The 13869-nt window shown below is 47.9% G+C and overlaps 1 protein-coding gene across 3 annotated transcripts in view; it reads left to right on the top strand.

The window, feature by feature from the left end:
* Nucleotides 1-626: 626 nt before the first annotated feature.
* TGFB2 (transforming growth factor beta 2) overlaps nucleotides 627-13869 on the top strand; it is an 82422-nt gene continuing 69179 nt past the window's right edge. Inside the window, exon 1 of one of the 3 annotated variants that reach the window (XM_019465647.2) lies at nucleotides 627-1639. In XM_019465647.2, coding sequence (XP_019321192.1) covers nucleotides 1294-1639 — 346 coding nt within the window. In that variant the 5' untranslated portion in view covers nucleotides 627-1293. The remainder of the gene's footprint in view (nucleotides 1640-13869) is intronic. The other 2 variants (XM_019465644.2, XM_019465645.2) reach the window with 2 other exon arrangements.

The raw sequence follows: 13869 nt of genomic DNA, 5'->3' as shown, positions 1-13869 counted from the left end.
GAGAGAGAGAGAGAGAGAGAGAGAGAGAGAGGCAGAGAAAGGAACAGAAGAGCAGGAGCGCAAGTGACGGAGACACGGGGACAGGGATGGGGAACATAGTATAACGGTCTAGGGAGCCATTCGGGAACAAAGTGAGGAGCTGCCCGGCTGCAGAAAGGAAAAGGACAGGGTCTCTTTCAGGGTGCCAAGTGCCCACCTACCCGCAGCGAGAAAGTCCGAGTGGGAGAGAACCCAGGAGAGGGTGGGGAAGGGTGAGAGTCCAAGGGACCCCTCTCGCAGCCCCCTTAAGGAATAACGCTCCCTAGTCAGCGCGTCCCCGGGGCTGCAGGCGACGGCGGCAGCTGGTCGTCGGTGGCCGGGTTGGCGTCCGGAGCGAGCGGAGGAGGAGAAGCAGGAGAAGGAGGGCGCTGGAGGCTGGACGCGTCTGCGAGCGGCGGCACGACGTGGAGTAGCCGGGCGGGTCGGCGCGCGCCGGCCGGGGTGTCGGCCACCGCGCGCAGCTCCGGGAGCAGGATCGTCGCCGCCTCCGCCGCCGCCGCGGCCCGCGCAGGACCCGACCGAGTCCCGAGCGCCGTGCGGAGCGCACCCGCCTCCCCGCGGCGCGCCGGGCTCGCCCCCAGCGCGCGCACACGCGCGCGCGCACACACACTCGCTCACACACTCACACACTCACACACGTGTGCGCTCTCCGCTCCGGAGCCGCGGCTGCTCCTGCTCTCAGCGCCGCAGTGGAAGGCAGGGCCGAACCGCTCCTTCTTTAAATACCTAAATTACCGCCCGGCCAGCCTCGGCGGCCCCCCGCACAGCGCTCCCGGCGCCCCTCCCGCCAGCTCGCCAGCTGCCAGCCCCGGGACCTTTTCATCTCTTCCCTTTTGGCCGGAGGAGCCGAGTTCAGATCCGCCACTCCGCACCCGAAACTGACACACTGAACTCCGTTTCCTCCTCTTAAATTTATTCCTGCCTAATAGCCACTCGTCTCTTCCCCCCCCCCCTCCCCAACTCGTCGCTCCAAGAAAACTTTTTCTTACTCCCCAAAGTTAGGGTTCTCCCTGCCCACCGTGTGTTAATGTTTCCACTTTTGGAACGACCTGCATCTTCTTTTTAAAGGAATTCAAGCAAGATACCTTTTTCCATTGGACGTTGACTCTCGATTGTTTGCAAAAGTTTCGCATTAAAAAAAAAAATCTACCTGATCTGTACTTGAGAGTTGTCGGTTTCTTTTTTTTTTTTCCTTAGTTTTTTTTTTACCTTTTTTTTTTTTTTTAACTTTTTCCACCTTTAAAAAAAAAAAAAATGCACTACTGTGTGCTGAGCGCTTTTCTGCTCCTGCATCTGGTCACGGCCGCGCTCAGCCTGTCTACCTGCAGCACGCTCGATATGGACCAGTTCATGCGCAAGAGGATCGAGGCGATCCGCGGGCAGATCCTGAGCAAGCTGAAGCTCACCAGCCCCCCAGAAGACTATCCCGAGCCCGAGGAAGTCCCCCCGGAGGTGATTTCCATCTACAACAGCACCCGGGACTTGCTCCAGGAGAAGGCGAGCCGGAGGGCGGCCGCCTGCGAGCGCGAGAGGAGCGACGAGGAGTACTACGCCAAGGAGGTTTACAAAATAGACATGCCGCCCTTCTTCCCCTCGGAAAGTAAGTACTGTTTTTCGCTTCCATTCCCCGAGGCTTAGCGCTGCCCGAGGCTCTCGGGGCCGCCACGACTCCAGGGATCGCCCTTCCCGCTCCGGGTCCCCGTCTGCGCTCCCCCCCCCCCCCCCCACTCCCCGTCCTCCGTCCCACCCACCTCCTCGCCAGTCGGGTGCCTGAGAACGTTAGGCTTGCAGTCGGCGACTTTCGACTTAATTTTCTCCATTTCTCCCTTCCCCCAACGCCTCGGTCCCGTACGAGGCGCGATTCTGTCCTTCTGGCCCCCGAAAGTCTCTTCTCGGCCACCAGCCAGGAGTCAGCCCCCCTCCTCTGTCAAACGAGAGGCGCTCCCTAGGGCAGGGTCAAGCTGCGACGTCCCGGTGGGCTCGTTTTCTCGGCTTGGCGCGGAGCCCGCCGGGCCGGCGCACCAAGGGTTAAAAAAAAAAGTGGCTCAGAGCTAGCCTCTCCGGAAGGCGCCCCTTTCCGGGCCGACCTATCAGCGGGTTCCCCAAGCCTTCCCTATTGTCTCTAACGCCCCGAAAAATGTCAGCATCGTCGACACAAAACCCGGTTTGGAGACCCCTCGAACACTAACTCGACCCCCTCGACTCTCGCATCTGTTGCCACAGCTGGGTGTTTACACTCCCCGCAGAGCGAGCCCTCGTCACCACGTCCCCTTTTGAGTTCACCTGGAGTGGTAGGAAGGACAACGTCGCTTCTGACGGGGCTTAAAAGCGTTTTACTTGGCGTTATTTTCCAGAACCCACTCAGACCTGTCTTAAGATCGCTGCTGGAGCAGATCGGTTTCCTCACGGGGTTTACCGTTTATCTTTCCTACTCCTAGAGCCTCGGCTCCCGGCCCTTGCATAGGCTTCCTTGCAGTAACTTTGGTGCATTCCTAAATCTCACGTAGAGTAGAAGACAGCCGATTTTTTTCTTTTTTTAAACTGGCTTCTCGGAGGGCAGCTGGCATATAGTAGCAGAGGGAGTAGTAAAGTGATTTATCGTGCAGTTCCTTTGGGGGGGGGGGGCGAGGAGAGGACAGTTAGCTGAGAATGGTATCCAAGTTCTTAAAGAAAAAAAAAAAAAAGAAAGAAAAAAAAAAGCATCATCCTCCAGTGATACCTGAGAGGGTTAAATACCAGGAAGAAGAAGAAAAAAAGCTTCTACATTTGCTATTCCAAATCCCCAGTCATAAACTTTTCATTGGTTGCCCATTTCTCTCCTCCCCTTTCCATGCCCTATATACTTGCTGGCCGCCTTCACAAAGTCTCTGTGTCTTGCCTAAATAGATAATATGGCCATCTTAGTACTTTTGTCCTAGAGGCTCTAATTGCAGGGTGGTACTTCTCCTTCTTAATATTTCTTTTTAGTCTGACCAGTCCCAGTCCTGCGACTTTTCCCATGGCTTGTACTTGCGGGTCTCAGAACGTCAGCCCGTGTATCTAACCCCAGTCTTCCTGGCCACCTTTCTTTGGCTGCACCTTCTCGACTTCTTGTTCAAGAGCAGAGCAGATGCGGGGGGGATCCTGGCCAGCGGGATGGTTTTAGTATCGTCATGAGGGCCTTCCTCAACCGCGGTGATAAATGCAGACACCCCGGTTAGTCCCCTCAGGAAGTAAAGCTTTCTACCTGGGGTGGAGCCAAGGAGATATTAGGAAAGAAAGTTGACTGTAATTGGCCCACAGTGCTTGAGACCAAACAGAAAGTCGAGGGAGTCCGTGTGCTTTCTCAAGCACGTGTATCCGTTCTACGGGTATTTGGGCTGGTAGGTAGGGAGGTTATATAGAATCTGCACCGTATTTACCTGCGAAAGTTCAAATGAATTGCCAGCACTTTTATAACAGACAGGAGGTCTGATCTCTGCTCCTCATTAAGACAGGTGTGGAGAGAGCAAGTTACCTAAGAGGGTGTTGATTCCTTGCTCTTTCTGGTGCATCTCGGTCCAAATTGCTGAGATGATCCAGCCCAGAATAATGATCATCAGCAAATTGGAAAAATCCTCAGATTGTTGGGATTTCAGAGGATGTCACTGAAGATCACCCTGCGGATTCTCTTCTCTATCCTACCTCCGGCCACCAAATAGATTAAAAGCTCTGATAAGTCCGGTATAAAAAATATATGCAGATCCTATCAGTTTTCATACAAAGAATGCAGCCTTCTATGGAAGTTTAGGAGCAGAAAACCATATTAAGAGCAGATTCGATACTACTGTGCAAGGGCTGTGGATAATTTTATAGAAAGTAGGTTAACTGATTTTCCAGCACTTTCTAGTTATACTGGAATATAGTGAAGCCTTCCAAAAAAAAGGGAGAAAAGAAGAAATCACTCCACCATATTTTTAAAGAGCAAATTGAAAGTACAGCATTGGCTTATATACCAGCTTTCCCTCTTTAGGACTTTCCACCCAGCTTTTAACTCGGGCGTCACTGAAGTAACCGTGGGGAGGAGTGTGCCTGTCATTTCTTGCAGTGAATCCGGCAAGGGTCATAAGCCCCAGAGATGAAGGCATGGGAAAGATCACTGGTTCACTTTTTACCACCAACTTATTAGTGTTCAGGGAGTGACTTCAGCTCAAATATTACAAATATGCTCTAATTATACTCAATGAGCTATATATCATTACAGATTGCTGATAGCCCTTTGTGGGACATTTTATACAGTTCAGACTAAATATTTTTAGCAATGTGGAGATTTAAAAGTAAAAATATAAGAGATATTGTATATGCCCTCAGGCATATTTTGTTTTAAATATTATCCTTGGCCCAGCATACTGTATAAATATAGTAAATATGAATAGAACTGGCCAGGTGCCAATCTCCTAGGATGAATTTTAGTCAAGAAGGTATTTATGGGATATAAATAATACTGTGTCAACATTTAAAGAAGGGGTCTGATTAGGTTTGAATTTATTCATATTGATCTTTTCACATGCTGTTGGTTTAAGGCTCAAAGTGGAGTTATGCTAAGGTTTACCGATAGTTTACCCAGTGGGAATTAGTGGCCGTCTAGTCCTTTTGACAATGCACTTGATGTTCAAAGCACATTGATTTGAAAGACACTGCGCACAGCTTTAGAAATTTGGAGAGGGATTCCGTCAACTAGGGTAAGAATCCAAATGATTTGACAATTGGAATCGGTAGAGGCTTGGACAATCAAGAGAAGAAAGAGAAAGTTTCACTTTCTATCTTTCCTCTTACTTTTTTCATCATCACAGATCGGGTAGTGTTGGGATCCTAACAGGTGGTGATTCCGCCCTCCCCCTCCCTTCCCGGGAACCTGTGGCAATGTCTGGAAACAGTTTCGGTTGTCGTGACTTGGTAGGGAAGGGGTGCTCCTGGCATTGACTGGGTAGAGGCCGGGTTCTGTTGCTGACCCCCCTAAAATGTACAGGACAGATTCCCCCCCTCCATTCCCACCACCACGTACATCAGACACTCGTCCAGCCCCAAATGTCAACAATGTGCATGTTGAGAAACCCTAGTAAGCCTGGTATTGATTTTGGCTTATTCAGTTCTGCTAGGAGTGCCATTTTAAAAGTAATATCCTAACCATAAAATAACTGAGTGTCCAAAAGGACATTAACCTGAGAGCATTGAATAGAAAGATAATCGGAAAGTTAGCTTAATTAAGTGGGAGTATGTACTGGACCAGTTTGGTGTGATATGTACATTCTTCTTATGCTCTTCGAGCACCTAAATTGAAGACATCCAAACTCCCCATTCATTTAGCCTAAATAATGATGCTGCCCCACCCATCAGTGACTTCGGGCAGCAGCAATATGATGTTAGAACAGAGCAAGAAGAAGTGAGGAGCTGTCTTGGATTTTCCTTGCAGGGAAAATCAGCAGTTCGTGTTAATGAAGAGTAGACTCTGCACCCTAGGCACCGGAAGAAAGTAAATAACTGTGTCGGTTTATTCTATCCTATTGAGTTAGATAAACTGAAAGCTACAGCCCGAGACATCACCATGAGGTTTCCTTTGTAATTGTGGCACATGAGAGTTAAGCATTCAATAGCAAACAACCTCCTTTTCTATTTCCCCTGTAATTTTCCAAGTGAAATCATGGAATGTAGAATGAATACCAATAGGACTATGGTTTTGGTGACTTCGACTTAAGATTCTATTCATGGACATGTCTTTCTGTATACAGATTGCTGGACTCTTGGCCAGCTGCCCAATGAAGGCAAATGTTAGCAATTGCTGGAACAGAGTAGTATTTTTGCTTTATATTCAGGGGTTTTATTTTTTAAGATTCTGTGTGTCCAGAGGTATGAGAAAGAAAGAGAGCAAGATCAAAGACAAGCGGATTTGACCCCTTGACTTCTACCATGATGGAGTTATTAACACACAATGGACCAGACTTTAATTTCTGCATTTTTAATTGTATCATTGCTTGTCCTAACTCTAGTGCCTGACTGTGGTTCCATTGAACTTAGGTCACATTCTTTCAGGATTTCCTCTCCTTTCCTCCTTTTGCTTTTCAAAGACTGGGAGAAAGATGCTGTTTATAACCAAAGGAGTTGGGCCGCTTTTGTTGCCAGGTGAGGTGCAAGCTTCTCCTGAGGCGTCCCCATCCCGTGGAGGCTGGGCTTTGCGAAGCTAGAGGGGCAGGTGGGGACCTCCTGACCTGGCAGAGAGACCTGGAGCCCTCTGTGTCTCCACAGCGACCCCTGGGGTCTACTCACGGAGCTGCACTTTCTAAATTCTGACTTCCCTGGCGAGAAGACGCTGATGTAACCTAGTCGAGCATCTTTCATATAAAGATATGAAAGAATGACAGATCATTTTTCCTAGAGGAAACTGAGACGCGAAAAAAAAAAAAAAAAAGGGCTAATGACTCACTGCTGATCCACATCAAATCTGGGTTAGCACCGAGGAGGTCACTGACTGTTAGGCCTTCGCCCAGAGATTACAACACACTTCGGGCTGCATTTTTAGAAGGTTAGGGAGACTGAGTGGAGGAGCCGGGCCCTGGGCGGGCGTGCTGGCGACCACCGGGTGGCTCTCGGTCCGACCCCGCCCCCCGCCCCCGCCGCCGCTCCCACTCCCCTCCCTGCTTTCTGCTGTAAGGTGAGCAGCCTCAGGGCAGAGAGGCTGCGAGAAGGAGTTCTGAAAACAGCCCTTTCAGCTGTCTTGATGTAGCATTTCCGGTCCTGACGGATCCTGGAGAGAGGATCTGGATTTGCCAGATGTGCTCGCTCTACGCAGGCAGCCTTTCTCCTGCAGGGTGTATTCCACTTTGCAGATTCGGAACAGCTTGATGAAATGTGCTTTTGGCCCAGATAAACAAATGTTTCCATTGTCATTTTGAAACCATATGGTGCGCTTTTGTTTTTTAATATTCTTTAAACGAAGATCGTTTTAAACCTAGGAATTCAGCGTTCTCCAGGTATTTTAAATTAAATAGCTCGCTAAAGATTCTTGGATGGGTTTGCCTAGACTCAAAGCCGGCCTCTTCACTTGTTTAGGAGCAATTCGCATCCTGCTGCAACCACCGCGGGGTGGGTAGTCATTTGTTTCTTTTCTAACCTCGGAAATCCGGAAGTGGGTGTTGAACTGCACTGCCCTGTGACCACCTTGCGCCCTGGGGCCGGCTTGGTGGCCTTGGCTCTGCATAAAACTGCCCTTTGACCTCTTCCCCACAGTCTCTGCATTACCTTCTTCTTCTTCAGCTATTCTGGAATATCTGCGTGCATGGCCGTTACCTTCACTTTACCAGGCCCCGCTTTCTTCCCTTCTAAAGATGAAGAATATACCTGTGTCCTAGGGTTGTCGCGTGGAGGATGGCCTGCGGAAAGAAGCGCCTAGCTCTGCGTGCAGCACGTAGTAGGTCTTCTTTGCAGCAATTGGTCCACTGAATCTCAAACGTCATTGATTTTCGGAAGCGCCATTATTTTGTGTGGCACCAAGAAAGCAATATCACTGACCATTAATTCTACCATGCCGCTAATTGTAAGACACATGAAAAAGAGGGATTTTAGAGATATTAAAGTGGGATTAAAGGCAGGGCTCAGGGAACTACTCCCGCCAGCCTGGAATACCACTGGTACCTTCACTTCATTCTTGTCTTCGTATAACTTCCACTCAATGGATCCACTTCCCTTGCTTACTTGGATCGGGCTTTAGGTGACCTTTGTTGCGTAAGAGACTGGGGAACAAAGGCGGGAAGGGCTGGTAATCCACCGGGTCTGGTGCTGTCTGTCTTCGTATAGGAAGCCCTTGAGAATTTAGGCTTCTTAGGTAAGATTTCAGATTTCTTAGATAAAATCCAAGACCTCTCAGGGTCTGGCCCCTCCTTGCTCAGCCCCACGTCTTGCTAAATCCCTGCATGCAAACTACACTCTGGCCACAGCAGCCTGTTTGCCTTTACCCAAATGGGCCATTTATTTTTGTGCCTCCGGGCCTTTGTCTGTGCTGTGTCTTCTGCTTGGAGATCCATCTTTTAACACCTTTCAACAGCCTTTGAGCTTTAGGCAGATGTCAAAGCCTTTGATTTGTGAATTAGTTCATCCTGTGCAGCCTCACAAGACGGATAACTCATCTCTACAGCGAGCGGCCTCTTCTCATTTGCCGTCGGGAAAATCTAGCCAAATTCCAGCTGGCTTCTTCACCGGTTTGTAAATTGCCTCAGAACGGGAGCTGACTCTCGCAGAAACTAGTGCATTGTATTTGCTCAATACCTGCCTCGTAAACGAATGAGCATTTCCCTTTAGAGAATAAGATCGACCTAGCAGACGAAGGATTTATGGTTCCCAAGCATCAGGACCAGGAGATGTAGAGATGAAATCGACTCCCCTTCGTTATCAGGGAGAATGTGCCCCATGGATCCTATCACTGTGGGAACGGCAACACTGGGCTTCTCGTACCCATACATTTCCTGTTTCCGGTTTTACAGATAATAAAGAGCATCATGGTGAGAATGATAATGATGGCAGCCAACCTTCGCTGGGCGCTGACGATGTGTCGAGCACAGTCTTAAATATTTTACCTGCAAGTCCTCATTGGATCCTCACCAGTAACCCTATAAAGTCCGTACTAGCATTTTCCCTGGGACATACGAGGACCTGGACGTAACTATTTCTATCAGGGATGTGACTTATTAAAGTAAGGCTCTTAGTTACCACAGATAATTGGGACCCTAAAATAAGAGACCAGGAAATGGAGAGCCTGACTTTCCTGGCCCTCTTGCAAAACGATGTAGCACATCCACGGAAGAGTGGGATCTCTCCTCTCCTACCGTGAATTATGTTGTTAAGCTCTGAATTCTTTCCCTACAGAAGGCAATATACCTCTGAGGCCATGGTCCTTTTCCCGTGGTCCTCTTCCCTGCCTTTAACACGTTCAACTTTTATCTTTCTATTTGGTTGATGCAAAAATGCTGATTTATCAAGTCCTTGGTTTTGGCCTGGAGCTGCAGCCGTTTCTTCACCAACGTTTTAATAGGTCTGATGGAAGGAGGATTCATCCTGTCTCTTTCAGAGAATTAGTGTTTTGGGGAAGGCAGGTTGGTGTGGTAATGAGCACGGGGATAGCATCGAACACAAGGCCGATGGCAGTTGTTAGAACGTGGTCTTGTTTTAGTTAGCTAGTTAGCAGCTTCGCTGGTTCGGCGCCTGTTGTCCAAACTGCCTGAGGGACGTTTAACTTGCTTCCTGCTGAATTCCCATCTTGACTCTGCCATTCGTGGCTTTGTGGCCCCTTATTTAACTTGACCTCAGTTTCTTCTCTTCTAAAGATAAAGAAAGAGACACCAGGGTGACTCAGGCAGTTAAACGTCCGACCCTTGGCTCAGGTCATGATCTTGCAGTTTGTGGGTTCGAGCCCCGCATTCAGCTCTGTGCTGACAGCACGGAACCTGCTTGGGATTCTCTCTCTCTCTCTCTCTCTCTCTCTCTCTCTCTCTCTCCTCTGCCCCTCTCCCTCTTCTCTCTCTCTCTCAAAATAAATAAATAAACTTTAAAAAAAGTAAAGATGAAGACAATAACACCCGTTCCCTAGCGTCAGAAAGGACTGATTAAGACGTGGGTAAAAAAGTACCGAGTGCAGCTGTTTCTGGCACCTACTAGGCTTGCTTTGCATTGAATCTCAAGGGCATTTTGTGGCGCAAGTTCAGCACGTTAATTTCCTGCTTTGATTTTTTTTTTTTTTTTTTTTTGACCTCTCAAGATGTTACCAACCGTTTCAAGGGGTATATACATGTTTAGGGAACACATGTCTCAAGTATTTTAACCGATCTCTCTGACCATGCATATGGCTCACATAGCATTCACCCCTTTATCTTTCTCGGCCAGAACGTTTGAAATGCAGTGACGCAGGGAGCGGATGTGGTTCCTAAGAGGCTGATACTAAGAGGGTGCTTCTGTGTAAGGTGCTTCTGGGCCTGGTTCAGTCCTTCTTCACAGGTTTCCTGCCCCTGCCCCGCCCCCGCTCCCGCCAAGTGCGAGTCTGCTGAGATGGGATCCAGGCCGTTTGCGCTCAAGGCTGAGCCAGGTCAGGCAGCCAAAGTGAAGCTGTGGTGGACCTCATTTCACCTCCATAACCAAGCACTGGCTGCAACAGTTCCTTAGCTGTCAGGTGACTCATTTTTAAAAAGGCCTTAGCGACAGATGACATCAGGGAGTAGAAGTCTCCACGAGGAAGATGGATGGCAGGAAGGAGAGAGGGTGGCCCAGGGTCACCACAAAGGGTCTGAGGAGGAAATGAAAACTCGGGAGGTGATAGCCGAGAGGAGAGGCCTCACCGGGCCCTGGGCGGCTGTTCCCAGTGCAAGATGTTCTCCGTGCGAGGGAGCCTCCTGCTTTCCTGGGGCAGCCGAGTGAAGCCATTTCATTGGTGTGAGAAAAACATCGCCGTCCAGGCGGAGTTGCGTTTACCAGATGTAGCCTCTGCTGGATTTCTCAACAGCCGAGAAAGCCATCATTTGGGGACCAGGACCATCCCTTCGTTCCCTCGCATGAGCCCTGGGATATGTTATCACCCGACAAGTTGGAAGCGTGGGGCTTCGATACCCCTTTAACCGCGGGGACTGAGCAATTGGAGGCAAACGGAAAATGCTTTCTGGAGGTTGTGAGGCTCAAACCTTCTGAAAATAGTTCAGATGCATTTCCGAGCTCCCCCCGCAGCTGTCTGCCCTTGCTGGCACGTTCCACGCGTTCCTCAGCGAGAGCACCGCTCTCGGTCAGGCCCTCCTTGCTGCCTGCATGCTGGGACCGGGGAAGCGGGCTCTTCCTGAAGCAGAGACACTGGCTTGCTGACAATGTCTATTTCAGCATGCGACGGCTTTTTTGGGAGATGTTGTTTGTTTCAGGAAATCCTACAGCATCTTTCCAGTCTCCTGCAAGAAAAAGAAAAATGTTTGCGACTTAGACCTTGGCTCTGCTCATTTGGCTTTCCCTATCTGACCCACACCACGCTGACAAATACCACATCTGTCTTGACGAGCTGGTTCACAAATAACTACTCATTCATAACTTTAGGCTGTTGTAAGGATCCTTATTTGTTACTTCATCTTGGGAATAGGAATGCAGAGTTTGGTTTTGAGAAAGACCACAAGTCCAGCGGCCTTTGCAAATCTAGATGGAAGCACTTTTTAGTGTCTTTTAAGCGCACTAAAACATTTATGGTTTTCACAACGTCAATGGGAATTTTCGGGAAAATAGAATTTAATTTTTGAGTCTTGGACTCATTTCAGTATTGGTAATTCAGTGCTGTTTTTAGACCAGATCGATCAGAGATTATTCTCTCTAGACCAGATTCGGCAGTCACTGTTCCACTTGGGAGTTTGGTTCCTATTTGGTCATTTATTTTTCCATCCAGTGGCTTAATCTCATTTTCACTTCTGCTTTGACATCTTAATGACAATACCACGGAAGTTGTTGCTCCCTGCTTTATGATAAAGGCTTAGAAGTAAGTTGCTGGCTGAGAAAACACCCAAAAGAGTGGATGACATATTCACAGTCTGCTTTAGAAGGACAAAAAAAAAAAAAAAAAAAAATCACAGACTGAGGACTTTTTTTTTTTTTTTTTTTCCCCAGTAGTTAGGCGATTTGGTAAAAGAGCTGCCCCCTCAGAGGTCTCTTTGGGCTTTCTGAGGGGAAATGTTCCCACATCCAAGCTCATACCTTGGCATTTGGGGCTCTGGATGTTAGTGGGAAAGAAACAGAGATGGGAGTGAGCCAGAATTCCTAGCTTTAATTGGAAGTAGCTGGGCAAGAACCAGAGCTGAGTTTTGGCCGCCTCCTCAAGTTCGGAAGGATCCGTGCTCACCTGTAGATATGTCTTTTGGGGCACCTGAGTGTCTCGCTTGGTTGAGCGTCCAGCTTTGGCTCGGGTCATGATCTCGCAGTTGGTGAGTTCGAGCCCCACATCAGGCTCACTGCTGTTGGCATAGAGCCCACTTTGGATCCTCTGTCCCCCTTTCTCTGTCTCTCCCTTGCTCACACACGTGCGCTCTCTCTCTCTCTTTCTCTCATAAATAAATAAATAGTCTGTTAAAAAGTCATGTTGATTTGAATAATAATTTAGTCATTCATTTGTACCCCCTCAGAGTATAAAGCCCTAGTTAAGTATGTTAATGAAAGTGAAGTATGTTAATGGAAGTTAATGGAAGTCACTGGTTAATGGAAGTTACTGGTCAGATGTATGAACTAAACCCTGAACCGCCACTGTTTTGCCTACTCCCTAAACTTGTGCTTTTCTCCCCCATAGAATAAGGTGACTGGTGCTAATTTGTCTTGGAGAGAGACATATTTTGGGAGAATTCCACTGTCACAAAATGTCACCATCAACAATGAAACTATGTGTGGAGAGTCATGTCTAATTTCATTAATTCTTTGGCACTAGTATCCAGATTCTAGAAAGAGGGTCTCGAGCCCAGCTGACCCCGAGTCATTACACATTTGGGATCAGCAGTCTGCCCTCTCTCAGTAACATTTGCTGGGAATTCGCGAAGTAGAGACTCATTGTAGTAAGTGTTGGGAAGAAATGATAGTACCCACGTACGAAACTGCTGCAGTCATGAGAAGGATGTTTGTGGGGCAGGTTTGGAGGGATTGAGGTGGGGACTAACTCCACACCAAGTTTACTGGAGCATTTGTAATGGCATTTAATTATGGTTAAGCTATCTTGCAGCCAGAAATGCTTTCTCTTTCATAGACACTTTCACACTACAAAAAACCACTACTTACCCAGAAAAGTAGACTTTGTGAGAGGCTGATTTTTCCCCGATCCACCTGGTTGGATTGCCTCAAGGTCAAGTGAGATTTTGTAAAAGTCCTTTTTGAACTATAAGTCACAAATACCTATACCAAAGTTTCTCAAATTTTACCATGCAAAAGAATTCCCTATGTCAGTAGTAGTGCTTGTTATAAATGGAGTTTCTCAAACTTTTGTCTCCTACCGTCCATCCACATTGGGATTCAGTAGTTTTATTTATTTATTTAAAAAAAATTAAATGTTGATTTATTTTTCAGAGACAGAGAGAGACAGAGCGTGAGCAAGGGAGGGGCAGAGAGAGAGGGAGACACAGAATCTGAAGCAGGCTCCAGGCTCCGAGCTGTCAGTGCAGAGCCCGACACGGGGCTCCAACTCAGGAACTGTGAGATCATGACCTGAGCTGAAGTCAGATGCTTAACCGACTGAGGCACGCAGGTGCCCCGGGATTCAGTAGTTTTAACGTGGGCTCCAGAAACCTGCCCTTTGACAAGAAAGCCAGGTGATTCTTAGGCAGGAGCTCCAGAAGACGCTCCGGAAACACTCTGTTTTTGTTTTGTTCCTTAGCTTTATTCCTTAGCTGTGTCATCACAGGCAAAATGAACCTTACAACTTATACAGTTAATATCATAATCTTTTAGGCATTTTGCAAATTACCCATGCAGAATTTTAATTCAGGACCATTTCTATCTTCCGACGTAACACGAGTGATAGTCCTCCACTATCAGTCAGGGGGTGCCCAAATACTTCTAAAAAGGACTGTTTCTCTAAAACTAATTCATGTCTCGGAATTTCATAGGTGTTCACACTTTATACAGCATTTCATACATATCCAAAGGCTCATTGATCTAAAAAAGCATATTCCTACCACAGTGCCACTTTAGTCATATGGATAGTTGAGACTGATTTTTTTTAAAAACTAAGAATTGCTTTCTTTAACCTAAATAATCACTGTTAGCATCACTTCTGTCTCCATCCGATTTCCGGTCTTTACTTCTGCACAATGGATCAGCACCAGAGCG

This window comes from Panthera pardus, unplaced genomic scaffold, assembly GCF_024362965.1.
Source record: "Panthera pardus isolate Hobbes unplaced genomic scaffold, ASM2436296v1 HiC_scaffold_21, whole genome shotgun sequence".
Lineage (NCBI taxonomy): Eukaryota > Metazoa > Chordata > Mammalia > Carnivora > Felidae > Panthera > Panthera pardus.
This window is presented reverse-complemented; position numbering and strand designations above follow the sequence as displayed.